This window comes from Nyctereutes procyonoides, unplaced genomic scaffold (assembly GCF_905146905.1).
Source record: "Nyctereutes procyonoides isolate TBG_1078 unplaced genomic scaffold, NYPRO_anot_genome, whole genome shotgun sequence".
Taxonomy (NCBI): Eukaryota; Metazoa; Chordata; class Mammalia; order Carnivora; family Canidae; genus Nyctereutes; species Nyctereutes procyonoides.
In genome coordinates this window covers 42,466,818-42,494,112 of record NW_026575020.1, presented here as the reverse complement: position 1 = coordinate 42,494,112, position 27,295 = coordinate 42,466,818, and the positions used below count along the sequence as shown (strand labels likewise).

General features: G+C 49.9%; 1 protein-coding gene across 1 annotated transcript in view; it reads left to right on the top strand.

Moving 5' to 3' along the window:
- The window catches only part of MORN5 (MORN repeat containing 5), a 29,098-nt gene extending 2,858 nt beyond the window's left edge, over positions 1-26,240 (top strand). Inside the window, exons 3-6 of the mRNA XM_055310414.1 lie at positions 684-831; positions 2,443-2,554; positions 5,528-5,659; positions 25,753-26,240. Of these exons, the coding sequence (XP_055166389.1) occupies positions 684-831; positions 2,443-2,554; positions 5,528-5,659; positions 25,753-25,832 (472 nt within the window). The 3' untranslated portion in view covers positions 25,833-26,240. The remainder of the gene's footprint in view (positions 1-683; positions 832-2,442; positions 2,555-5,527; positions 5,660-25,752) is intronic.
- The last annotated feature ends 1,055 nt before the right edge of the window (positions 26,241-27,295 follow it).

Here is a 27,295-nt window from a genome sequence, read left to right as displayed (position 1 = left end):
AGGCCTTGATCACTATTGTCACCCTGGTTGCATCCAGCAAACCAGACTCAGCACTTACGGTAGGTGTTAATATGTAGTAGATGCTCTGTCAAGATTTGTTGGGGTGGGGAAAGGAAGGAAAGAGGGAAAACAAAAGTTTTAGGAAGGCCTCCAAGATGATACATCTAGAAAACAGTCAAGTAAGATTTAAACCCATGTCCCCTGTCTGAATTTCATCCTTGTCCAAATTCTCTATAAGTGGTAATAAAGGGGTGGGCTGGTCATGGGGGACAGGCCAGACACAGAACCAACTGCCAGGAAACCTGGCCCTGGTCTCTGCTCCACAGTGCTTACTGTGTGGCTTTGAGTACATCCCTTCCTTCTCTGGGCCTACCAAGGGGTGTGCTATGGGATGTGTGAACCCCAGGACAACCTCTAGGTGAGGGAGGAGACAAACAGACACAACTCTGTGGCCCACCCCCCACCTTCAACAACAAAGACCCTCTCATTTTTGAGTTTTTGAGGAAAACAAAACAAAAATTTTGTTTTGAACAGAATATTACTGGGACACTAACATCTGAGGACTCTGAGGATGAGGTTCCCACTTGCTCTCCTGCACCTGCCAGCTCTGATCCTCCTGCACCGGCCAGCGCTGATCCTCCAGCCACCGTGCAAGACCCAATGATTTCCCTTTGTCATTGCAGGATGGAGGGTGAAGCTGAATATATCCTTCCTACCAAAACGAAATATGTCGGGGAGATGAAGGATGGCATGTTTCATGGCCAAGGAACCCTGTACTTCCCCAGCGGGAGCCGCTATGATGCCATTTGGGAAAAGGGACTGGTTGTGAAGGTGATCAGCCTGAGGAGGAGGGGTGGTTGCAGAGGATAAAACCTTAGACAGGAAGAGCCCCTACTGTGGGGGACCCTGACCTCTCCATCTGGTGCCCAGCTCTTTCCATTCCCTCTGCTCCCCTCCAACTCATCTCCCAGACCTCTGGAATCCACTCCTCTGGACCCAGAAGGCCCCTGGAGAGGCCATGATGAGTCTGAATCCTATTGTGCCACTAACTGTGACCTTGGGCCCATGGCTTTCCCTATGAACTGGGGACAATAGTTGTACTTCTTTTTGCTGCTATACCAAATTACTATAAACGCTATGCCTTACAACAATAGAAATTTATTACCTTATAGTTCTGGAAGCCAGAAGTCTAAAATAAGTCAGCAGTGCTGCATTCCTTCTAGAAGGTGTAGGGGAGATCCATTTCCTTACCGTTTCCATCTTCCATAAGCTTCCTGCATTCCTTGGCTGGTGGCCATGCATCAGTCTGCCTCCATCATCACATTGCCTTCCTCTGCTTTTGTCATCATCTTGTCTTCTATCACTCTGACCCCCTTGCTTCCCTCTTATAGGGACCCTTCTGATTATATTGGCCTGACCCATATAATCCAAGAAAATCTTCCTGTTTCAAGATCCTTCACTTAATCACATCTGCAAAGTACCTTTTGCCATATAAGGCTAACATTTTTATAGGATCCAGTAGGTAGATGTGGATATCTTTGGGGCACCATTAATCACGCACCACAATAGCACCAGCCACCTCCTAGGGTGGCTGGGAGTGTAAATGAGGTGATATCCTTAAGCGCTTTGCTCAGTACTTGGCATACAGCAGGCACTCAGTGCTAGATCTCAGTACTACTGCTACTATCATGACAAATCATCTAACCCATCTAATCCCACCTGGGATTTGTGGGCCATGCATACAATGGGGGTGGTGGAGCGCAGTAGAACCTCTCACTTTATATGCAAGAGTTTCTGTGTATTTGGGACTATGGTTCTCTCCGGGAAAGATCTGCGTCTTTCATCGGTTTCACTAGTACCCACCTTTAAAAAGGTTAAGGAATATTCCTTGTTTAACAGCTTGGAGAATCCAGGCCCCAGGAAGGGGATGTGACTTACCCAAGGTCATACGGTGAATTAACAGTATCAGAATTTCCACCTACATTTCCTGATGCCCACACCAATGCGATCTCTACATCCTGGGGATTCCTTCAGCACTGGGGCAGCAGAAGCAGAATGTACATATTTGGACAAAGGGCTGTGACAGTGGCTATGACCTTTTTAACCGTGACTGAATGTTTACTATATGCTAGGCACTGTGCCGAACACTTTGCCTGTACTGCCTCACTGAATCAACCTTGTTAAATATATACCATGACTATGCAGTTTTACAAAATGAGGAAACCAAGGGCTAGGTCATCTGCCCAGCATCACACAGAGAGTTGCCATATTTTGAGTGCCAGTCACAGAGCTCAGCACTATAGCCACTTCTTCTAATCATCAGCACCCTGATAACCAGAATAGCTATCACTTCTCTTCTGTGGCCATGAGAAGAGGAAAAAGCCACCTCCTGCCATGACATCCGTCCTTCTCAAACCTGCATGTACGTTCCTTGTCTTCCAGGGCACATACACATTCTCAGATGGGCTACAGTATGATGCGGAGCACTGGCATTACTGTGACAGCTATGATAGGAGGTTTTACACTGAGATCTGCTACGGCTTGAAGCCTGCAGGTACCCGGGCACCCTCCCTTTCCTTCACAACCAGACCGAGAGGGAAACAAAGGGGCCTTGGCCTATTGCAGTGACCCTCAGAGCCCCTCCATACCACCCGGGGACCACAGCCAGGGTATTCACTGCTAGGTGTCTCAATTTCTCTCCTGCCAAATCGGACAATAGTATTGTCCACTTCACAAGTCTGTTATAAGTAAGATAATGCTGGAAAGTGTTTCCAGCGGTGGGTGCACAGCCCATCCCAGCTGTTTGTTACTCCTAATACCAGCTGTAGCATGGAAATGAAGCAGCACCGAAGGAGCATGTGCCCTGGGTTCCAGGCTCTGGCTGAGGTTCTGTGTTGATCCTGTGTCACAGAATCTCCTGATGACCCCGCCATGCCTGCCTTTCTGGTCTCATGTTGTATAGGAGGAAGCCGAGGCCTGGGAGTCCAGACCTGCTTCCTGGTAGGGGAGCTCCCAGGGTTGGGGGGTAGCCCAGGTCTTCCTCAGTGTGTCCCCTGTAGCATCAAAAATCATGTTCCATCACGGATGGTGACGTGGGCCAAGACTCTGGATTCGGAGAGCAGCCACTGAAGGGGTTCATCTGTGTCTCCGGGGCTCGTGCATGGTCAGCTGCACCTCAAGAGCAGAGCTGTTGGCACAGCTGAGACAATACATCCAAAATGACAAACAGGAAAATGACTTTGCATGCTGTAAGAATAAACCCTAAGTCATGACATGATGTTGTATAGCTGACAGAGGCTGGAGCTGGAAGGTCTGGGTTTGAGTTCTAAGTTCCCTTTCAATAGCTGGATGAGCCTGGGCAAGCCAGCCTCCCTGAGGGCAGAAACCTCTAGAAAGCACCCAGGTTGGAGTCAGGCAGACCTGAGCTCAAACTGTGGCTGTGTCACCTTGAATCAGATAGTTGACCAGGTGAGCCTTTCCCCACTTTGCCTTCTTTGTCAGCTCCTCCCCCTGGCACCGTTATTAATTTGGGGGTTTCCAGAGCTCTCTGGCCTTAAGCCTTCTTTGGTAACATTCTGTGTCCTCTCCCTAAACAAGCCAGTTCACCTCTAAGCCTTCATTTATATCATCAGCTTCCAAACGGAGTTCAAAATTCCCAAGCCCCAGATTCCTGCAGCCAGCTTCCCTAACACCTGTATTTGGCATACCTTCCCTTGCCTGCATGGAACTCATCCCCTTCCCTACCAGCCCCTTCTCCCATGAGGGATTCAGAGACTGTCACCCCCATCCACCTGGATGGGCCATGTCCTGCTTTCTTCCTTCCCTGTGTACAAGCAACCACCTGGTCCTGTGGATTCTACCTCTTACATATATTCACTCATGCGTTCATTAAATTCTTTCCTGAGCACCCCCATGTTCCATGCTATGGGGTCGGGGCTCTGTCTCACTCACTGGTGTGTCCTCAGCACCTGGCACATTGCTTGGCACATAGCAGGCGCTCAGTAAAGAGTTACCCAGGGAGGATAATACAGACATCACAGCAGGGGGAGATGGGGTGTGGGAGCTAAGGCAATGACATTTAATTTCCTGAGCACCTACTCTGCGTCAGGCAGGGGCCCCTGCCTTCATGGAGCTGCCAGTCTAGATGCCACTCGAGAATCTTGTAAATGGCTCCTCCTGGGTTAGTTATGACAGGGCCTGGAATTTGTCGTGGGCCCACTGAAGCCTGTAGGTGAAGACAGAGCCCCTGGCCTCAGGCCCTCAGCTGTCACATGGTAGCTGGTTTTGTCAAAGGCTCATGAACAGTGCAGTGACCTTCCCCACATCCACCCTTCTCCTCCAGTGACTCCCAAAATGGCAACTTTATCTTAAGTAATCCATGGCCTTCCCAAGTCACAGGGCACCTGGCAGAGCCCTGCAACAGCCACTTCTCCGCCTCAGGGGCAGGGAGAAGCTTAAGGCTGCCCTTTCCCCCTTTCCTCCTCCTCTCTGAGTATCTGTCAGATGGCATGAGCATGAGGCTCCGGGGAGAGGATGGCTGGAAAGTGCTTGGCATAGAGGAAGAGCTCAGGAACTGTTGGGCACTGGTGTACACAGGGTTATTGTTAACCAGCATCTGAGCCCTGTGTGCAGGGCTGAACCCTGCACCATGAGCAGGATGCTATGCTCTGTGGGCATCTAGCCCTCCGTCCAGAGGACAGGGATTTACAGGAAACACAAGTTAGAGAGAACCCGAGAAGTTATTTATTCCAACCTTGTACCCATTACTCAGGACTCCGCATTTCAAGATATACAATACACAGGGCAGCATGACCTACAGTGTGACCTATGGGGCAGATTGTTCCAGGGTCAGCAGCCTGACATAGAGCTTTTATGGCTGGGTGCCTCGCTGCTTCCTAGCTGGAGAATCTGGGGCAAGTTACTTGACCTCTCTGAGCCTCAGTTTTCTCATCTGTAAATGGGGTCACAGTACTGCTGTGAGAATTAAGTCAAGCATGTAATGAATTTCTGGGCACAGCATAAGCACTCACTCAATGGCAGCCATGGTGGTAATTTTGCTGAGTCAAAGTTGATCCCTGCCCACCTGACCCATTTCTTCCTGCTCTTCTCCTGATACACACCTGGTCCCGCCCCTTCCAGGCTTCCTGAGTGAGGCCTGAGGGCTCATGCCTCTGGCCTTTGCCAGCCCCTTGCCTGCCTTCCCTCCTCCAGACACATCTATCCACATGGCAGACTGCGATGCCTCCTTGGGGTCTCTCTGCCTCCACAATCTATGTCCTTGTCATGGTGTCACTAGAAATGGAGGATGGGTTTGAGGGAAGAAGGTGGGGGTCTAGTCCCCAAGACCCTGCTCACAGAGCCCCATTCAGGAAGCTGCTCCGAGGCACCGCTCCTGTTGGTTTTGCTCCATAGTCCAACAGTGATAACCAGATATTCCCATGGGTGACCAGACAAAAGAGGACTTTCGGGAGCCTGGGATTAGATTTGGCCTTGGTAATGAGTTAATTATCCACTGTATCCTTTCAAGGGATCTCTCAACTCACCAACATGGACCCACCTAGAAAGATCCCTCAGGGCTGTTATGACTGTGGAGATGGCTTCTATAACCCGACCACGAGGGTTGTCAAGGACTATAGGAATCGCTTTCTGAGAAACACAGGTATGTCCATTCTGACACCCATGACACACGTTTACTCTTCTCTGGTCCACACTTAGGTGTGTGCATATGTGTGCACACACGTATGCATTTGGTAAGAAAGAAACTTCTGCCGACCAAAGACAGAAATTATGATCTGAAGGTTTCACAGTCAGGGGTTCTCATGGCTGACGAGTCTATACACAGTCGTGGAGTGAAACAAAGGACATTAGTGGTTAACTGAGTGCAGCACTAAACAGATGAAAGTACAGATTTCTGCATGCTATCCTTTGGCCAGTATTTAATGAACACTGGCTATATGCTAGACACTGCTCAATGTGGGCAGCAAAGTTGGGCAAAGCTAGACACAAACCACCTTCCACATGGAGTTGATGTTTTTACAGGTAGCAGACAAGTACTAGAAAGGGTTGATTTCATTGTGGGAAAAGCACAATGAAAGGGGAAAAACATGGCCCTACATAAAGGTAGGGGAAGAAGTAAAGATGGGGAGTCCCAGGGAGGTGAGAATGATGCTGTGGGAGCACAAAGAATGGGTACATCATCCAGAATTGGAAATTCAGAGGTTTTCAAGAAGGAAATGGCAGCTAAAGTAAGACCCAAAGAAAAACTGGGAGTTGACCACAGGGCATGGGTAGAGGTTTTCCAGAGAGAAAACAGCACAGGTAAAAGTCAAGAAAGTGAGTGATATCATGTGGTACAGCCAGGGGCGTACCTTGGAGGATCCAGAACTTCTGTTGGTAAGTGAATGTAAACCGATCAGACTGAAACTTATAGTAACCAAATGCACAGGAGGCCAATGTACAAATAAAAATGAGAACATTTTCCTGTAGCATGGTGATTCCTAAACTTTCTCTTTCCTAGAGTCACAGTCCCACAAAGAATAAGGGAACTGCAGACCCTCTTCCTAGAAAACTGCCCACATGTGCGCGTGCACACACACACACACACACACACACACACACATATGCGCACATGTGCATGCACATTTTACATAGTCTTAAGGGGGTTCTTCTAAAGACCCTGGTCAAGAAACTCTGCTCTAAAATGAGAGAAAAAAAAAAACTGCCAGAAAGGCCAGGAGGCCCAGACCGGCTGACGAGAACCTCCTCTCCCTATAGGGACATTTCCTTGGTGAGTTGGTGGTTTTCAGAAAGTTGCCTCATGGGATGAGCACTGGGCGTTATGCCATATGTTGGCAAATTGAACTCCAATAAAAATAATAATAATAATAGTAATAAATAAAATGTAGCACACACACAAAAAAGAAGGTTGCCTCGTGGCACTGGCATGAGAGTAAATGGAGTTGTCAGCTGCTCTTGTGGCTCAATGCTGGGGCTGGGAGCTCAGATAGTCCTGCCCCACTGGTGCTCCTGGAGGAACACGGCAGATGCTCACACGCCAAGTCCCCTGGCAGTTTCCTTGAATGCCTTCCGCTTTTCCATTAATAGACTGGACTGTGTAGAGCACTAATTCTTCTGGGTGTCAATAGGCTCCCTATGAAGTTTCTGGATCAAGGAAACTGAAGAGATGCACAGTTATAAATAATGCTAAACCATTCCAGCTACTGAAGGGCTTCCCAGGGCCATTAACATGCTCATACACTTGGTACTTTCCTTCCCAGCTATAATTAAGTCCTCCTTTGTGTCAAGAATCGCTGTCTGTCTCTTCCCCCAGACTGGAAGATCCACGTGAGCAGTTCTATCTGTCTCTGTATCAGGCAGAGTCCAGTCTGGAAAACAGAGAGAATGTAGTATCAGGGGATACTGGAGAACGGAAGAAGCAAGGGGAGGACATCGAGGACACAGAGACAGTAACAGCCGGGAGCAGCTAGCCACCCTCTCCTGGAGGGGAAACCAGAGACTGGGATACGAAAGCCTACAGGGTCGAGAGAGGGACCCCCCCCCCAGAAGGGGCAGCCCAGACCTCTGAGCAGGGCCCACTGCCCAGCGGGTTCTCTGGAGAGGGAGCCTGTAGAAGCCGGGTGTGTGGGGGGGAACAGGAATTGGAAGTGAGTCAGCCTTGCTGACATAACACTCACACGAGCAACAAGCCACACAGAAAGGAGTGGGTCCCTTCTGTCTCCGCGTGTGTGCCTTGCAGCATCTAACTGTGGGGTCCCAGTCCCGACTGCAATGTGAGAATAGCAAGGTAGGCTTGGAGCCAAGAGTAGCTGGGCCCCTGGCACAAAGCCCCCACTGTCTTGTTGTGGGTCAGCATCCACACACACTCCCCTGTCCTATAAAGATATCACGTGTGTGCCTTTCTCTGTAATAAATAGGCTGCAAGTATCCTTCATGTGACTACAAAGATGCTCTCCCCTTTCCTCTAAGGGGCGAGTTCCTCCCCCTCTCCCCTACTGGGGGTTACCTGGGGGATGAAGGGCGCCGTAGGGCGATTGAACTGGGAGGTGGGGGACACCCTCATTACCTGGCTGGGATGCAGGGTGCCAGTCCGGAAAAAGGTACCAGAAGTGATGGGTCTTAAAGAAAGAGCAGGGATTTCATTAGCAGGCATGTCGGGGAAGGGCATCCAGGTAGAGGGAACAGCACATGCAAAGACACAGAGGCATGAAAAAAAAAGTCATGACTGAGCAATCAGAAATTGTGGCTCCCAGAATCCTGGGGGCAAAAGCCATGCTTGGTAATAAAATTGAAACTTTTATTGGGATGAACAGATAGAGTACTGGGGAGTTTGAGAGCAGTGGAGATACTCTCAATCGTGAGATTGAGTATTTGACATGGAGTATTTGACGTGGAGACCCATCAAATGTACTGCCCCAGAATGAGCCTGCCTGGAAACTTTGGATGACTATGAGGTGTCGGTGTAGTTTCAGCAAATGCAGCACTCCAGTGGAGAGGGCTGATAATGGGGAGGCCATGCAGGCATGGGCATAGGGGGCAATGCAGAAAAATCTGTGTACTGTCCTCTCAATTTTTTATTAGGGTTTTATTTATTCATGAGAGACACAGAGACAGAGACATAGGCAGAGGGAGAAGCAGGCTCCATGCAGGGAGCCTGAGGCAGGACTTGATCCCAGGACCCTGGGATCATGACCTGAGCCAAAGGCAGATGCTCAATCACTGAGCCACTCAGGTGCCCCTCGTCCTCTCAATTTTGTTGTGAACCTGAAAATTGCTCTAATAAAAACAGCCTTTTGAAAAATGCATCCTAAGAAGGGAAGGCCGTTCTTAGGAGGTTGGGAGAAGGATGGACACTGACTATTTGGTCAACAAACATTTATTAACTGGCTGCTGTGGATCTGACTTTGGGTGAGGCAGCATCATAGAATCTTCTCTCAGGGAGCAGGAGAAACTGATAGTGGATTAGAGTTGCCATGACGGAGCATAGTCTGGATACCTAACCTGGAGGCAGGGTCAGCAGGCCAGGGAGGTTCCCTGGAAAGAGGGGGATCTAATGGGAAGCCTCAAGAAGAGGAGACAAGTACAGCAGGGTTGGGAAAAGTAAAAGGCTGAGGGAACAGTGTGTGCCAAGGATAAGATGGGGGAGAACAGTGCACATTTAGGGGCTACATGTTGTTTGGGAGTATGAGACAACAGTATGTCAGGTGCAGAAGAGCAAGAGAGGAGGCCCCTGGGTGGGGAGTAGCTTCCACCTGAGGGCAGCGGGGGAACAAGGAAATGTTTCAGGCAGGCAGAGTAGCAATGGATTCATCATTTAGAGATTTCTCTGGTTGCACAGAAAGAAGGGGCCAGACTAGGATGAGACTAGACAGGAAGGCTGGCGAGATGGCAAGAGAGGGGCGTCCGAAGGCCCCAGGCCTCAGTGCTGTGTGCCAGAGACCCATGTTCCAACCCAGCCCCACTCTCGAGCTGCCTGCTGGCTGACCATGGGCCAGGCGCCTTACCTCTCTGGGCCCCTTGCTCTTTTCATCTGTAAAATGAGGGAGTCAGGCTGGATAATTTCTAGGGTCCTTCTGACATTAAGAGTCTACAATGGAGGAGTAAAGGGAGCCACGGGGTATTTTAGTCCTGATATTATAGGACAGATGAGTTTGTGGAGTGTCCTGAAAACCACTAAAAGGAGTCTCTGTTTATGGCCACCTAGTCATTACCTTTGACTCACCTCATCCTGCCGGGGACTGAGTTGGACTTCTGTCCATCTCCTATTTTCTCCAAGGCCGTGGTCTGCCTCTACAAACAGTGCTTCATGTTGGCATTCTGAAGGTACAGGGCTGCTGGCTTTGCAGGCCCACAGTGGTGCCCCAGGCAGTCCTGGGATAAACAGAGTGGACTGAGCCACTGCTATTATGAAGTGCATGCCACTCGGGGATACTCTTTTTATAGGAGATCATGGGCTGGGGCACCAGCAGGAGGGTTGCCTTCGGTTCACGGTTCACCTTCGGGCCTCTCCTCCCCCACCTCACACTGGCTTCACTCTCCCCAGGCAGAGAAGCTTCCTTTAGGCCTGACTCGAAAACCTTAGCCCCCTGAACCACAAACTGCTGAGTGGCAAGCATGCTGGACAAACCCAGGTTTGTTAGACTTGGGCTTTGAGAATGCCTTTCTTACCTGGGGAGGCTGGTCTGGTACCTGCTTGCTGGATGGTGGTGAGAACCTAAATTCATCCTTCCAAGCATCGAAAAGCCTTTGAGTGCAGACAGGGTGCCAGGCCTTGGGGATCTGGGCATGCAAGAATTCTCTCAGACCACAAGTCTCAAACCTTTGGACCCTGGCCCAAAGTAAGCAACCCACTACACACACAAACACACACACATTGGTGCATATTCTTTGTATGTAAAATATACTAGGATATTCTCTATTTTTTAAAAACGCGGGTTGCTAGACACTAAATGGATTTCACAACCCTCAAAAGGATTGGGACCCACCATTGACAGATCAATGCTCAGACAGCCTTCCCTAACCGACCTTTTCCCATCGCCTCCCTCTCCTGCACTGTTGGGTTAGATATCCCTCCTCAGTAAGCCTCTCGAAAGCATTCAGCCCATAGCTGTAGAATGATCTTTATTTGCCTAGCTTCCCTCCTTAGACAAACAGCTTCTTGAGGGCAGGGACCATGTAATTATGTCTGATTCACCCCTGGGTCCCCTGCACCTCCCACATGCAGCTGATTCAATGTTTCTAGAAGAAAAGCAGGCAGGCAGGCAGAGGACCTACAAGCCCCTCATGTTCTTCAACAAATTATACAAAATGTAGTCCCTGGCATATAAGAGACAACTTCTTATGTCGAATAATCAAAACAATCTCTTATGCTTCTCCACACCCCCAAGTTTTCAAAGCCACTTAAGCTTTGAAAAGCTTTTAAAAACTTCAGCATCAAGGCTCTCAAGCCCACAACCCTCTGGCCAAATCTGATCTGTGTAGTATTTGTTTGGCTGGCCCTGTACTTGAAACTGCTTGCGTATGGGCGCCTCCGCAGGGCACATGAATTCCAGGTCCCCACCTCTCCCTGTTGGTGGCAGTCATTTCTGGTGCCACCTGAAAGTTCTCACACTCATGAGCACTCTATCTTCTGGGACAGCCCCACACATCCAGTAAACTGGGAACAGGGAGGCCTGAGATTAGGGAACTAGATCATGCATCATGTCTAACAGCCCAGTGAAGGGGAGGCTGGACTCAAACCCACTCCCATCTTTTTGCAAGGCCAATGGCCATTCTCCTGCACTCTGCAGCTGCCTCTGCTGGGACCATAAAACCACACAAGGCAGCAAGTCAATGCAGGCAAAATTCCAATAATACAGCTGAGACAAAGCAAAATAGAGATGGCATTAGGACCTGCCTCCCTTCGGAGGCTGGGAGAGGTCAGAGGGACAGGCTGTGTGGCGGTTACAAACCCAGGATCTAGAATCCACACCTCTGGCTGGCCCCTGGTCCTGGATCCACCACTGGCCAGCTGTGTGACCATGGCTAGTTTTGCTTCTTGTCTCCTTTTGGAGTCTCTGTTTCCTCATCTGTAAAATGGGTGTTCTAGTAGTTAACTGAATCTGGAGGGGTTGCGGTTAGGAAAAATGAGATTAAGTATGTACAACACCTGGCACAAGGCCCGTCCGTGTCCAGGCTTCAGTGACTGTTATTGGACGATTCCTCACTCGGGCTGGAGACAATTGAAGAGAGGGAGGCCCTGGGATCCACTGAGATTTTTATGGGTGCTCGAGAGACAGGGAGGCTGTGGGAAGGGAGGAATGAGACTGGGTATGCCATGCTGTCGGCCCCCTTGGGGATTCTCCTGGGGAAACGAAATGCTACTGAAATGTTGGGCACTGCGAGTTCTTGATTATGGTGTTTAGACCACCCTGTGGTTCATCTTCCACCGTCCTGTCTCTTCCACCCCACATTCCAGCTCAAGCAGACTAGCAGCTTCCGCTGGTAAACACACCTCGGTTCCCACCTCACACATTCCTCCAGCCCAGGATGTCTTTCCCACCTCTCTGTGCTGGGCATGTACCAGGAGGCCACGAGAGGTTGGCACAGGGCATCCACAGCTCAGAGAAGGGAAGCAGAGAAAGGCATGAATTGCGGAGGACCCTTGCCAGGCCCCTGCTCAGCACTGTGCCTGCTTATCTCCTCTGCTCTTCTCTGCCAACCCAAGTGCCTCCCTCAGTTTGCAAAGAGGACACCTGGTCTCAATACTTTGCCCTAGTCATTCGCCGGTGACAGAGTCAGAGATAATCCCAACTCTTGCCCAAATTCTGTTCTTTTCAGCTTCACATCCTGGTTTATTCCTTACTCATCCATATCCCTTCCTCCACAGAGCCAGGCCTCATGCATGGTTGTCCCTCCACGAAGCACGGGTCCTGACCCCCGGGGAGCTCAGTGATGTTCCTAAATGGATGAAAAGGCCCATTTTAGAGTCTTAAGACAAAAAAACACTACAGTCCCCATAATGAGACGCTACCTTTTTTGATAAAGTGTCCTTTACATACTGTGGGCCAATAAGGGAGCTTTGGAAGATATTTGGGATAATTATCTTTAATATGGTGGGAAGCGGGGAAGTTAACCCTTACCCTCCTGCCCAGCCCTCTCATTCTGCTCAGGAAGGATAAGCCAGACTCGTGTTAGCAGTTTCTCCGTGTGTCTCTTCTGTTGTAGCGGTTGCTTGCCTCAACGTTACTGGTAGGAATAATTTGCAAGATAACTGCACCACTAATCCTTACTCCCTCCCTGCAATTAATGACACCCCATGCGAGTGTCTCAGATGAAAGGCACATTATTAATATTCAAAGGAAAAAACCCTCATAACCATTTTAACATATACAACTAACAATGAACTAAATTTGCTTTGTGGAAGACAGAGAGTGAGCATCCCAAATTAGTTTATGTAAAAGCTGAAATTCTTCCCCGAAAGGTCTCAGTACCATCCTCAAAGAATATCCTGATCATCAGAAATGCCGTCAAGATTCCCGCCAACATTATCCTCTTTGTTGTCTGAAATGTCGAATCAAGCACATCTGGCAAATGTCCTAGAGCTCACAAATCTTTCAAACAGCGTATAATTCCCAATGGTTAAAGAGATAACGCCACCGCTTAATCGTGCTGCTCTTCAAAATAGCACCAACTTTCCTTCAATCAGAAACAATGGGTTTGGCTTCTTAAAAATATCACATACCAGTGATTATTTGCAGAGAGGGCCCCTTTGCATTTGAACCTGTTGGTTCCAGACTGAATTTAAAATCAAGATCGCCAGCCTCATTTGAATATATTTTCAATTAAATGGACAACCGGGGAAGGAATATGAATTGGGGTCCAGAGAGAGACCTGGCCGGTATGACTCGAAGTCTTTGGGAGGTGCTGGCTGGCTTTCCCCTCACACCGTGGTGAGAGCTGACATTGGCTGGGCATTTCCCATGCACCAGATACCCAACTAAGACGGTGGTGGTGGGGAAATGAGGGGGGTGGGGTAGTGTTCCTGTGATCTCTGCTTGACAAAGGAGAAAACTGAGACTCAGAACTAAGGCTAAAGGATTTCCCCCAGGAAATGGCAGGAACTGGGATTCACACTTGGGCTCATCTGCCTCCAGAGGTTTTTCCACTTTGCCAGGCCAGCTCCTAGGTCATCTTCCAAGCACCGCCTATCTGCTTGCTGCCTAACTTTAGAAAAGTTGCACAGTGAATATCTAGAAATGGAAGACCACTTGGTCATCTAAAGTTCTCTGGCATTATTAAACACTTGAAAGTTGGGAATATCCCAAATGTCCAACAGAAGGGAACTAAATAAATAATACAGGCTGTATTCTTATAATAAACCCAGGGCAGCCCCTAAAATGGCAGTCCAGGGATGGATCGATTGGTATATAAAGGTACGTTACTTTATTTCAGAGGGAAAAGCAGGATTATAAAAACCAGCAGCATTTACTGAGGGCTTACTGTCTTCCAGGTACTGGTGTGAGCATTTCGCATGGTTGATTTTATTTCATTTCCTCTCATCCTCACAGTAACCCTGTGAAATGGCTGTCTTCATTATTCCCACTTCACAGATGATGAAACTGAGGTGAGGAGAAATGCTTTGCCCAAAGTTACACAGGTAGTAAGCGGTAGACCTGGAACCTGACCCCAGGTCTAGCTGCCTGAAAGCTAATGATGGCATTCGAGTGGGTTCTGGAGTTTACCAGTGAAAGAAAGAAAGACCCAGGCAACCTTCCTTGTAAGATTGCTATGGTAGGTCTTTTTCCCTGGATAGTTCTCTGACCACATTCTTTGCTCCAAAGCTGGCCAAAGAACAAGACTTTCAATGCCACCGATAAACCAAGACTCCTCTAATGTTGAGGCCACTGCTGCCTTCATCTGACAGGTGAGAAAGCTGAGGCCTGCACAGGGCAGATCACTTGCCCGGCCCTGCACAGCCTGCCAGACCTCCATCTGCAGCAGACCCGGGCTGCCTCTCCACAATGCTTCCCTCGTGGTTTTGGCAAAATGGCCCAGCGAGTCCCCTGCACAGGCCCTCCTGCCGTCTTCTCTCTGTGACACAAAAGGCAATTTGCCCAAATGTGATAATCACCTGGAGGCTGGCACGCAGGGGCATCCCTGCCTTATCTGTGGTATTGTTAGCAGCGCCATAATGGAGGCTTTGTGGAGGGATAATATCACACTTGTAACTGCCAAATAAAATGCCTGCACAGATCACACATCCCTGCCAGCAGACTTGGGCATCTGCTTTAAGCAAAAAGGATAGGAAGAGAAATGATGAGCACTGAAAGCCTCTGCTGTGCCAGGGGCTTACCACCTCCCGATCTTCTGAGGAATATATTGTTGCCTCTATTTGGCAGCTGGGGAAACTGAGGCTTACTGATGGGTGCAGCTAGTGAAGGGAGGAATCAGGATTTGAATCCAGGCCTCTCTGACACCAGAGGCCATGCTCTGAACAGAGATGGGCTGTGGCCTTTTCTGAAATCTCTCTGAGAACTTCGGCAAAGCTATAGAACTTCTCCCCAGAGAAATACACTTTTACCTGCCAACAGAATTTTGCCTACAGAGGGCAGAATCAGACCCAGATGGAAGTCTGAGCTCTAGGGAAAACAGCCTGAGGGGCTTTCTGTCCCTGGCCTGCCCAAATTGCCTCCCTCCTCACTCCAATTCTAAGAGCCCTGGAAATTCCTCTTCCAGCTGTTGTGCCAGATTCTGGTAACACAGCTTTCCCCTTCCATGGCTGGAGTCAACCCCGGGCTAGTCAGTACTAGCCGGGGTTTGTTTTTCTCCTTTTTTTTTTTTTTTTAAGATTTTATTTATTTCTTCATGAGAGACAGAGAGAGAAGCAGAGACATGGGCAGAGGGAGAAGCAGGTGCCCCTGAGGGAAGCCCGATGTGGGGCTCCATTCCAGAACCCCAGGATCACACCCTGAGCTGAAAGCAGACAACAACTGAGCCCCCCAGGAGTCCCTGTTTTGTGCCCTTCAATAGAAGTGAATGCAAGGCCAGAGTCCAGGGAGCAGGAGCTTCATGTCCCTTCCTCAGCCCAGCTCTGGAACTGGAGGCAGTTAGCTGAAAGTCCTGCTCAACCTCCTGGAGAGAGAGGCAGGTTTCCAGGCAAGGCTTTAGAGCCAGACCCATCAGACCCCGGCTCTGCCATTTGCTGTCTGTATGATCTAGAGTGAGTCTCTTAACGTCTCTGAACATCGGTTTCCTCACCTAAAAAAGTCGGAGGAGGAAAATAGGACTTCCGTTACAGGGTTGTGGTAAGCATTATTGAGATGATACAGGGCATACAGAGAAAGCAATGCCAGGCCCATGAGGAGATTAAAGTACTGCAGGGATCACCATTGTGATCCCTTACACCCTGGGCTGGTCTTTGAAGTGGGGGGAGGGGGAGAACTCCTTAACTCTGTGCCCCAAAGGGAGGAGCTGGCCTCATGGTGGCAAACTGCCCTATGGCATCCCCAGCTGCTTCTTTTTGTTTGTTTGTTTTAAGATTTTATTTATTCATGAGAGACACAGAGAGAGAGAGAGGCAGAGACATAGAGTAGTAGGCTCCATTCAGGGACCCCAATGTGGGACTCCATCCCACTTCTGATGGGGACTTCAAGACGGGGCTGGAGGCCTGCAGGATCCCCATCTCCCTAACTACCCATTGGCATTATTCCTCATCTTCATCATTTCTTATTCACCTAGAGCCCAACACCTCTAAGATTACCCCCAGACACAGGTCTTCCCCAGGGTCTCCCTGGGGGCCTGAACTCCACATCTGCCCCTCCGAACCAGCACCAGTGCAGGGCAGGGGAAGCAGATGCACACACAGTGACAGGATCTGGGGCAGGCGCTCTCTGGACAGAAGCGTGGGGCCTTCAGGGAGTCTAAGTGTACTGAACCTCCTAGCCCAAAAAATATAGCTCAGAAATTAACATCAATCCCAAAAATAAGTATGTGGAAAGAAGTCTAGCAGAATTCTATATTCCTATGATATTTATGTTAATAGGAGATTCTTTGTCCAAAACACCGAGAGTGCCTCTGCTTTGCTAGTGCCAGGAGCCAGAAGCACAGTATGCTGGAGGAGCCAAGACAAGAGCATGGATATGCCCCAGGGGTAGTTGAGATGCTATCCCAGAAAAGGTAGTGTCTGGCTACGCTGTCAAGGATGAGAAGTGGATTAATTGTGCTGATGGAAGGAACAAAGCAGAGAGAGGTGTAGGGACAGAGGGTACCCAAGGTGGAGCTCCTGAGACCGGCTCTTGTGTTGGGGGTTGGAAAAAGAGTCAAGGGATGTCTCCCTCAAGCAGTGTTGGACAGACTGGGCTTTGACAGGTATGTAGGAGTACATCCTAGCTGGGCATTCGAGGCATAGGGACCCAGTGTGGAGGGGAGAGAGCCTTGAATGCCCTCCTTCAGGCAGTGAGGATTAAAGGCATGGCAGTTACAGACAGGTCTTTCAGGGACACAGGTAGTGGCTAAGGGCTGCAGGTCTAAAGATAGGCTTGGGTCTGCCCTGGGGCCCACTTGCTGGCTGGATGAGCTTGAGCAGATGACTTCACCTCTCTGAGCCTCAGGACCTTCATCTGTGAAATGGGGATGCTGACAGTGACTTTCTAAGATTCCTCTGAGGATTAGGTTCTAGTCTGCTAGTGTGTTCTGCAGATCCTTACCATCCTAACACCCCTCCTGGCGGGCCCCACTGCCAAAGCCTTAATTCAGCCCTCAGCATCTGCCAGAGGACAGAGGTCCCAACTACCAGACCTGTCCCCTGCAGTCTGTCATCCACACACAACTGGAGAGCTGGGGCAGAAGGGAACAGCGGTCAGAGCAGAGGCTACAGGGCCCAGGCGAACTGAGTGACCTTAGCCTTGCCTTGGCACATCAGTCCCCTGAGCTGCCTGTGTACAGCAGCTAGGCATCATGAACGTGTGCAGTGAACACACATTCAACTGTACGTACTTGAAAAACAGAAGTGGGGGAAGCAAGGAGAAAAGGATTACAAGCTGTGTGAGGTTTGGCACCCACACTCAACACTTGCTGCTGTGAAAGTGTAGGCCCCCAGGCCGTGTGTGCCTCCTGTCGTATGAGCACCTCGCCACATGCAGGATGATTCTAATATATAGGGATATGTCTTTTTTAATAAGCCAGCTGTGCATTTGGACCTCTACAGCAGAAATGACTCTCTCTTCCAACAGCGCCAGAATACCAACTGCTTAACACTGGCTGGGATGTCCTTCCGCACTATGGGGCTTTCCTAAGAGATTCCCAAGGGGCGTTATTACTCAGGGCGCTTTCCCTTCCACCAACTGGCTGGAACACTTAAAACTCCTACCTGAGACAACACCAGCTGTGTATATGACAGATGTTTACAAGGATTGCGTGAGATCAGGCGTGCGGAGTGCAGGGCTCAGCGCCTGGCACGTGCAAGTGCTTCCTAACACCAGGTGGCCATGCTCTGGTTCAGACTCACTCCTTCCAGGCACAGCCCTAATCCAGTCCTAGGTCTGATTTTGGAGGCCTCAATCCTGTCGTATTCAACATATTAAAACAAAATGCATCTGCACTCCCATATTCAATATAAATTTCTTGCTGTTAAAACTTTGAAAGGTTTTTAAAAATTTTGCTTGGTAAATGGTCTACCAGCAGTCGGGCTGTGATTTCTAGAGCCACATGCACACTAGAGAATTCTTGCGAAATGCGGAAAGCAAGCCTACAAACTAATTTCAAGTGTGATGAAATTTTTTTGATCTCCAAGCTTAATAATTAAGTCTGAATGCATTAATTATAACATTTATTAATTTCAGTTTTACAGTTTTCCTTTCTGTATTTTAGAAATACAGAAGATTGGTTTGGTTTCCCCAAACCTCTCACATTTGGACAGGCTTTGAAACCTGTGGGTGCTGAGCCCTGCACCTCTAGTTCCCAGTGGGTAAAGTGGCCTGGCCTAATCCACCTCCCCACCACCTTCTGCCCCCGAGCTCTCCACCCACCCAGCCCAGAAAATGCTCTTTTACAGAGAAAATCAAGAGCAGGCCCCAAAGTTTCCCCTCCTGTCCCTTGGCAGGCTTTGCCTGGGCAACTATCCCTTAGTCAATATTGGCCATGCCACAGCCTTGGCCTCTGGCCACCAGCACTTGAAGCAAAGTTCAAAGCCTCTTGCTTGTCAGGAGTTGTGATGAGGAGGTTCGGGCATTGCCACCCTTCCTGCAGGCACCGGCTCTGCTCTGGCCCTGCCCCACCTGCTCACACGGCCCTGCCTTTGCACAGAGGGTGGAGCTGGGCTTTGAGGATGGCACTGCCCAGGGGCTGGGGCACCTCTCAACCCCGCCTGGAACCCCAGATCACACAGGAGCCGTGTGAGTCGGTCTTGACCCCAGGAAAGGAGGGCAGCCCTCATGATAGAGTCTGGCCTGGCATGGTGTTGTGTGGGTGAGCGCTAGGCTGTCACGGAGGGGTGGATGTGCCGCCTCCTTTGGCAGCTGCTCAAGCACACACTCAGACTTCAGGTAGTCATACACTGTCACACTGAGCGCCACACACACGCTGAGCACCTCAGACACAGCCACTTACACACTCACAGTACACACGTATTCATACTTGTGCACACACCGACGCTCACACTTAGGGAGGTTCTCATGCACACAGAACTGGATGGAAACACTCACATTTGTGGCCGTGCACACACAGCGTGAGTGTGGCTTTTGCACCAGGACCATGAGCCCATCCCCTCTGCCCTGGCAGATGAAGTGGGCAACTTTTTTCCCTCTTGAAGCCTCAGTTTCTTGTCTTAAATGGGGATGACCTGTGTCACTTGCTGCGGAGAGGAGAGACATGACCTTCTTTCCACAGAACCAGGCACCTCCTAGGTACTCTGCCAGTGTGAACCTCTTCCCCTCCCTGGTTTCATCTTGGCCCCCTCCCTGTCCCAGGGGGAGGCTGCTGCGTAGCAGAGGTGACCACAGGTATGCTCAGCCCAAAGGCACGCCCAGAGGTAAGAGAATCTGGCTTGTGGAAGCCTGATAACCCGAATCCACCCATCTGCCCTCTCCTGCCCCAGCCTGCCCATCTCACTTTGAACAAAAAATCATTACCTGAGCTGTGGTTCTTATGATGCTGATCCTTGTGTAAAGACCTCCTCTGCCCCTGGTCCTCCCTCCTCCCCACAAAAAAGGAGAAGTCCCAGGGTGCTCTGAGAGAGTCCCTTAAGAACACTCTCTTGAAAGGATCCAGTAAGGGAATTAGAGAGCCATCAAAGTGGTGATCACAGATCCTCCTTCCTGGGTGCCAACATGGTGCTGTTCATCCTGGCTGTGCAGGAGGTCTGGTCAAACCCCCTGTACAGACAAGGAGCCCAGCTCAGAGAGGGAGAGTGGCTTGTCCAAGATCACCCAGCAAGTTGGCACCAGGGCTGGGCACTGGACCCAGAACTCCTTCCAGTCTATGCTGCGCTGTCACATGCACAGACCCTGAAGTCTCACCTTGAAGAGACAACCTCTGGCTTTCTTTTGGTTTTTGCCATTCCCTGTGTAGCAGGCACTGTGCTAGGCACTTTTCAGGAATGATCTCACTTGATCCTCATAGGAAACCTCTCAGGGGGCACTTGGTAGATGAGGAAATGAGACCAGAGAGGGGTGAGGCCACTTGGTCTCCGAGCAGTGGCAGTGGCAGCAAAACTTCAGTGCCCATGCTCTTAGCCACTATGCTGCTGCCTTCCTGCCAACCACCTGGGAGCTCATATTGCCCTGCACCTGTTGGGAGGTTTTCAGGATCTCTTCCTCCCCCTGCACTGCACTGATCTGACCCTGGATTGCACTAATGACATGGTCTGTGATCCTGCTGGTGGCCTGTGCAGGCCTGCCCTCCCCTGCTCATTGTGAGGCAGGCCCCAGGCCAGCCAGGGCTTTGGGCTTCAAAATCGTGGCTGGTGCCCCAGAACGAGCCCAAACAACCCATCCTTTCTGTGCGGTGGAGCTGCTCCACCTATGACCTCAAAAAACAAAAGAGGAAACAGCAGCCTTGGCCTTGCATATGGCATATCTGTTCTGCCCCACTCTGAGGAGCTCCATTTGCTGAGGGTGGGGAAGAAATTCTTCCCCCTTTTCCAAATGCCACAGGGGAAGCCTGTTACTCTTATGTCCCCAACGTTACATTTCTTTCTTCATTCATTCAGCATATATTTATTAACTACTTATTAAGTGCCGGATCTGCACCAGGTTCCGAGGACCAGGAGTACGTTAGTCACACCTGCTGGAGGCTGGTGGGGGCAACCATGACCTCAGCTTGAGTCAGGGAAGGTGACATCCAGGCAGGGCCTGGGGGGCGGAGGACATCCAGGAGGGCACTGGGCTCAGCCATACACATTTGCCAGTGGCCTTGAGTCCGGAGTATGGCGGCACTGAAAGACCATGTTCACCAGACAACACCAACCTCACAGCCCCTTCCTGAGAACTCGACCATTAGCTGTGCTGTGGGCTTAACGCCGCCTTGAATGACAGCCTGGAATAACACATTTATATTGCATTGGGTTGTGTAACAAATGTGGAAAGCATTTGTTAATTATACGTGTTTAAACCACACTGCGATTGTTATACTCTCATCTAGGCCTTTCCTCACTTTTATATACACTAAGGCCCCGAAATGGGGAGTGTTCTGAGAGGCCCTGTCCCTGCCCCCAGCCTGGTATATGGACAGGCGGAGAGGCCCCAGTATGCATGCACACATGGTGACTACAGTACAGCAGGTTGGCTGCATTTTCCAGGGTGGCCCAAGGTCAGAGGCAGTTTGGAGATCAGAAAGACCTGGATGGAGGGCCTTGGGGTCCAGGGGAAAGAGTGGGGACCCTTTCCAGGCAAGGCTTCTCAGTAGGAACGTTCACGGTCAGATTTGGGGTCTATCTCTCCCCGAAAGCTCATTTTCTTCTCTATAAGGAGCCCAAGTTCTCCTAGTGATTGGTGAGATTCCTGGGGGTGACATGGTGGAGAGGGAGTTGCATGCGGCAGTGAGGTCACTTCTAAAGCTTCAGACCAGAATAAAGAAATCTTTCTGGCCCAAAGGCAAACAGACCTGAACCTGAAGTGTATCTGAGTCAAGCCTCTGGGCAAACACCCCCTGCTAGGTCTCTGTCTACCCTCTCTGCCCACTACCCCTCCCCTAGCACTGGGAGAGTGGTGGGCCATAGGACTGGATGATCCACTCATTCCTTCATTCACTGAGCAGATAGGGACTAAGCACCTCTGATGCCACACACTTGTCTAAGCACCAGTGATACCACTGAACAAGCCAATGAGGCTCCTGGTCTCACTGGAGCTTACAGTTTGGATGGGAGAGACTGACAATCCAGGAATAAACAAGACAATTACAGAAAGAAGCCTGTGCTAGGAAGAAGAGAACATGAAGAGGGGTTACAGGCAGACTGAGATCCCCAAGAAAGTGATGTTTGAGCTGTGCACTGGTTGCCAAGAAATCAGTTCTCAGGGAAAGAGTGCTGATGGTGATTAAGGCAAGCCAAAGCTACTATTTTTTGTTGCTGTGTTTTGCTCCCTTCCTAAACTGTCCTGATGGAGAGGCAGTCACTCTGCGGCCCACACCCAAGAAGGGGGAATTATGCTCCACCTCCCTGAGGGCAGAGTATTCACAGAAATTATTTGGATTTCTTCTGCTCAGGACATTGGTCTATTCTCCCATTTTTTTTTTAAATTTCTATTTATTTATGATAGTCACAGAGAGAGAGAGAGAGAGAGAGGCAGAGACACAGGCAGAGGGAGAAGCAGGCTCCATGCACCGGGAGCCCGACGTGGGACCCGATCCCGGGTCTCCAGGATCGTGCCCTGGGCCAAAGGCAGGCGCCAAACCACTGCGCCACCCAGGGATCCTATTCTCCCATTTTTTAACCAATATTTTAATGCTGGCTCTTTTACTTTGTAGAAATTAAAGAACCCCATTGGTGTCTCTAGGAACCGAGAAATATTTTTCTTCCAATGACCAAAAATACATGAAATTAACAAAGCATTAAGTTGGAGGGTAGGAAAAAAAAAAGATAATTGTTTTTCATTTTTTCTATTGCCAATACACATTAAGAAGATTTGGGAAATACCCAAAGCAGAAGAACCTCTCACGTTCCACTGCTGGGAGATGCATATTATTCACATTCAATGTGTTATTTTACAATTTTTCTCCTGAGCACAGTGTTTACAGATTATATTATGTAATTTTGTTTCTTGCCTCTTCCCACCTTTTTTGTCAAATCAAAAACATTTCTGTGTTGCTATACAGACTTCATAGCCCTACTTTTTCAAGAACTGCTAAATCCCATTGTCCTCCCACCCCCACTCTGTCATAAAGCTTAGTACAATACCTGGCCCATGGTCCCCGTTTAGAAATTAATTGTTATATGAATATACAACAGTAATCATTCTCTTGTTTTAGAAACATAGATTATTTCAGTTTCCTTGGTTCTAAATAATAGTGAGACAAATAGATTATTCCCTTAGGACAGCGTCCCAGAGCGGAATTATGAGCCAACAAGACCAAAACTTTTCAAGATAAATGCACCAAACCAGAAATCTCCCTCCCTCCCCTTCCCCTCTGAACCACCGGCAACTGCGCCCAGGGTAATAATTTACAATTGATTAAAGAGTTTGCCGGGGTGTTCCCCCCCCATCTTTTCCCCCTTTCCTCTCTCCTCCCCTCCCCTCCCCTCCTGACAAAAAGGGGGAAAATTATCTAAGAAGGTGAAGATGTTCTCAGACAATCATATTAACATATTCCAACAATTGCAATTTGCAAAATAGTAATCACAACTCCCAGAATCTGGGAGGCATTAATCAAAGCTGCAGGTTTAATTCCATTTTAAATATTGATGAAATGTGCTTCGGCAGCCTCACCCTGGCGTGGAGGGGCCACGGGAGCCTCGGGGAGCAGCGGAGCAGCGCAGAGGAGGTGGAGGGAGGGTTGGTGAGCAGCTGCCTGGAGGGGAGGCATCTGTGATTCAAATTGGTGGCTGTGCCGCCAGGTAGAGTGCGAGAGGGGTAGTGAAGAGGCTGTTAAGTCCATTGCTGTCAATTTGTAACGATCAGGGAGGGGCCCGAGGGCTGGTTTAGCACAATAAACTCAGTTTGTCTGGTTTCAGGGGTTAGCACTGAAGAGCTTGCAGCTGCACAGATTCGAATAGCCCAGAGACTTCAAAACTGTAATTATCAACCAGGCTGCTTGCGGTGTGGCAAAAGTGGGCTTCACCAGCGCTTAACTCCTTGTGTGCCGCTGCTGTCCCCACCCCCAGGGCTTGACAGCCACGCGTGGATTCCCGGCAGTCCTCAAGGGCAAGAGCATGCTGGGCAGCAAGCCTCTTTCCTTTAGGTTATGGACAAAGAAACAGTGGGGAGGAGGCAGAGGACACTAGCTCTGTGGGGGCGGCCTGCCTTCCAGCACTCTGGTCGCATCAGCCCTGGGGGGATGGTCAGGCTTTGGAGTCTGATGGGCCTTGGTTTGAATTGGGGGGGGGGCTGTGGAGGTGGGGCAAGGCTCATTACTTGTCTAAAATGGGGGTGATCTCCCCCTCTCCTGGACTGTCACACAGACAGTAAAGCATGGGGCACACAGTAGGTTGTCAAGAAGTCTCCACCTCTGATTCTGGGCCTAGAGCTTTCGTAGAAGGGGAAGGGGGCGGGGGGGGGCTGATTTGAGGGCAGGATTCAGCCTAGCTCTCAGGGGGTGCATTGGTTCCCTGGCTACTGCTTTTTGTTTACAAGGAGGATGGGTAGGCCTGTCTCCCATCCGTTAGACGGGAGGCAGGTCAGGAGACAGGAGGAGAGCCGCTCCAGGGCAGGGGCTTGGGCTAGTTCTCTTTGTCCCCAGGGCCTGACACGAATGGCGGTGAAGTGAAGCAGGAACGAGGCAGGGCCTGCTACGGTGGTGTGATGAAGGGAACTTGGGCTCAGCTGGGAGTCTTGGTTAATGAAGTGCGTTCATGACTCCACGACCCTCCTTCATGAGTTCATGAAGGGGTATGCCCAAGAATGTTGGTCCCAGCAGAACTTCTGGTCAGGGGAGGTGGCCCCCTTGGATGTCCACCCTCCCCACTCCACCCATCCCCGATGGGGAGGAGAACATCTCAGAAGCCACCACCAAGTATTAGGCGGCAGTAAGAAGCAAAGAACTAGATGTGCATTTAGCAACAAAAATAGATCTTGAAAATGTAGTGTTGAGTGAAAAAAGTAAGACACAATGAAATTCATAGTACAATGCCATTTATGGTGGTAAATTAAAAGCACATTTGCACACAAAACAACAGCACACATTTTACAGAGCTGCCTGCATTTTTAGGGGTATGTATCCCACCATTAAAGTGGGTCTCTGCCAGAGTTAGGGGAGGGCCTGGGTATGGGTTTGGGGGATAATGGAGGAAAATAAGTCAGCCCCCAGATGAGCCTTCCCTGGCCCAGAGAGATGATTGTGGTGTGGGGGGCCTAAAGACTGTGCTCCATTCCCTCTCTCTAAGGCTTAAAAACCAGTACAAGCTTTGTACTCAGACAAACCAGGGGTCACATTCTAGGCGCTCCTACCTACTAACCTGTGGCTGTGGACAGGTGACTTGATCTCTCCGAGCCTGCCTGTTCATCTGTACAATGGTGGGATTGCTGCCGGCAGGTGCTCATGAGGGTTAAATTAAGGAAGCTAAAGAAGCACGGGGCCTACAGAAGTATCTGCAACTCCTCTCTATTCCCCACTAAAAGGACCTGAGTCTACGGGGGAGTCAGGTTCCCCTGCAGAGCCATGGGTTCTTATAAGGGTCTACAGTGGAAAACCCAGAAAGGAAACGAAGAAGACCTGAAGGCTCTGGCTCCTGGCACGACCAGCAAGGCCTGGGCTGGCTGTCCTGGGGTACCCTTTGTGGGGAGCAGAGAGAGCTAAGGCCCGAGCAAGCTGCTCTCTGGGAGCCCGAGCCCAGCTCAGAATGGCCAGGTGACCTCATGCCTGCCTCCCTCAGTGATATCTGCCATCTATACACCCCACTGTGTTCAATTTCCCCAAGCCCAGGCAACCAAAGGATTGGGGTTCAGCAAAAGTGGGTTCCTTCCCAACACAGAGCTTGACTGGCCACTGAGGCCACACCCCTGTGCTGGAAGGCACCCCAGGCCCTGGACCCCACCTGCCGATCTCCCAGCCCAGAGAAGGCCCGGCGAACACCAAGCATGATCAGCTCTTCCTCTTCCCCTGCAGATGATGACGAGCATGAGTGGATCATCAGGACGTGTCGCAAGGGCTGGGACGAGATTGTGGGTCACCGACCGAAGCTGTGAGCTTTGCTATCACCTCCACCAGAGTTTTCTCTACACTGCTGGCAGCAGCTGGCCCTGAGGGCAGTCTAAACTTCCAGATCCTGACTTTTAACTCAGGAATAAAGTCTTTCTGCAGCTTTCAGTGGCCCCAAGTGTACTTTCCTGAGACAATTTCTTAGGGGATCCTCATTTCACCAGCATCAAAATCACCTGAGCAAAATTATAAATTAGATTATTTCTGGGCCCCACCTTAGACATGCTAATCAGAATCTCTGGGAATGGAGTCTAGCAGTGTGCATTCCTGGCTGCCACTTCCTGATACATTTTTATTTCCCAGGTGTTCCTCAACACCACCCCAAAATCACATGTCAGCAGAAAACCAGAAGAGAAGGGATGACATGTTCCAGGACAACACTTTGGCCACAGGCATCCGGGATCTTTGCATAGCTGTCCTTCCTTAGAGGTTGCCAGATCCCACAGCCCAGCCCAGCCCCACCCACCCCATGTTTTCTCCCTTGCTCACCAAGAGCTGCCAGGAGAAGGCAGGTCTGGGATCCCTGGGTGACGCAGCGGTTTGGCGCCTGCCTTTGGCCCAGGGCGCGATCCTGGAGACCCCGGATCGAATCCCATGTCGGGCTCCCGGTGCATGGAGCCTGCTTCTCCCTCTGCCTGTGTCTCTGCCTCTCTCTCTCTCTGTGTGTGTGTGACTATCATTAAATAAATAAATAAATAAAAATAAAAAGATTCCCCTTATTTAAAAAAAAAAAAAAGAGAAGGCAGGTCTATGAAGGTTCTGACAAGGTCTGTAGTGGGAGGGCGGGGGGAAGGAAAGTGGCTTTCACACCAGTGACCCAGAGTTGGCATGCTAGGCAGAGTTAGGAGTCAGAGGGTGGTCTGCGCACACTCAGCTGTGCCACAGAGGGATCCTGGAGGGTTACCTCTCCCTTCTAGGGCAACAGTCACCTCTGCAGAATAACAGGGTTGAGCTTCATAGGGGTTTCCAAGCTGTGCTTTAGAAACAGAAGGCACATTCATGTAAAGAAGCACATACACATAATTTAAACTATATTTGAGATATACACATATATCTAGGGGCACCTGGGTGGCTCAACAGTTGAGCATCTGCCTTAGGCTCAGGGCGTGATCCCCACATTGGGCTTCCTGTGAGGAGCCTGCTTCTCCCTCTGCCTATGTCTCTGCCTCTTTCTCTCTGTCTGTCTCTCATGAATAAATAAATCTTTTACAAAAAGATATACATATATCTAAATCAACATTTGATAAGTAGATCGGAAGAATGGAGGGAGGAGCGGCAGAGACGGGATCAGAGATGGCAGATGAAACAGCTAATCCAGACAGGGGCCTTGCAGGGGTGAGGATGATGTACATTCTGAGCTGAGGTTTCTGAGCAACTCTGGCCACTCCACTCCCCTCCTCAAGAGCTTTGGCTTTAATCACCAATTCTGCTACTAAAAGAAAAGTTGCCA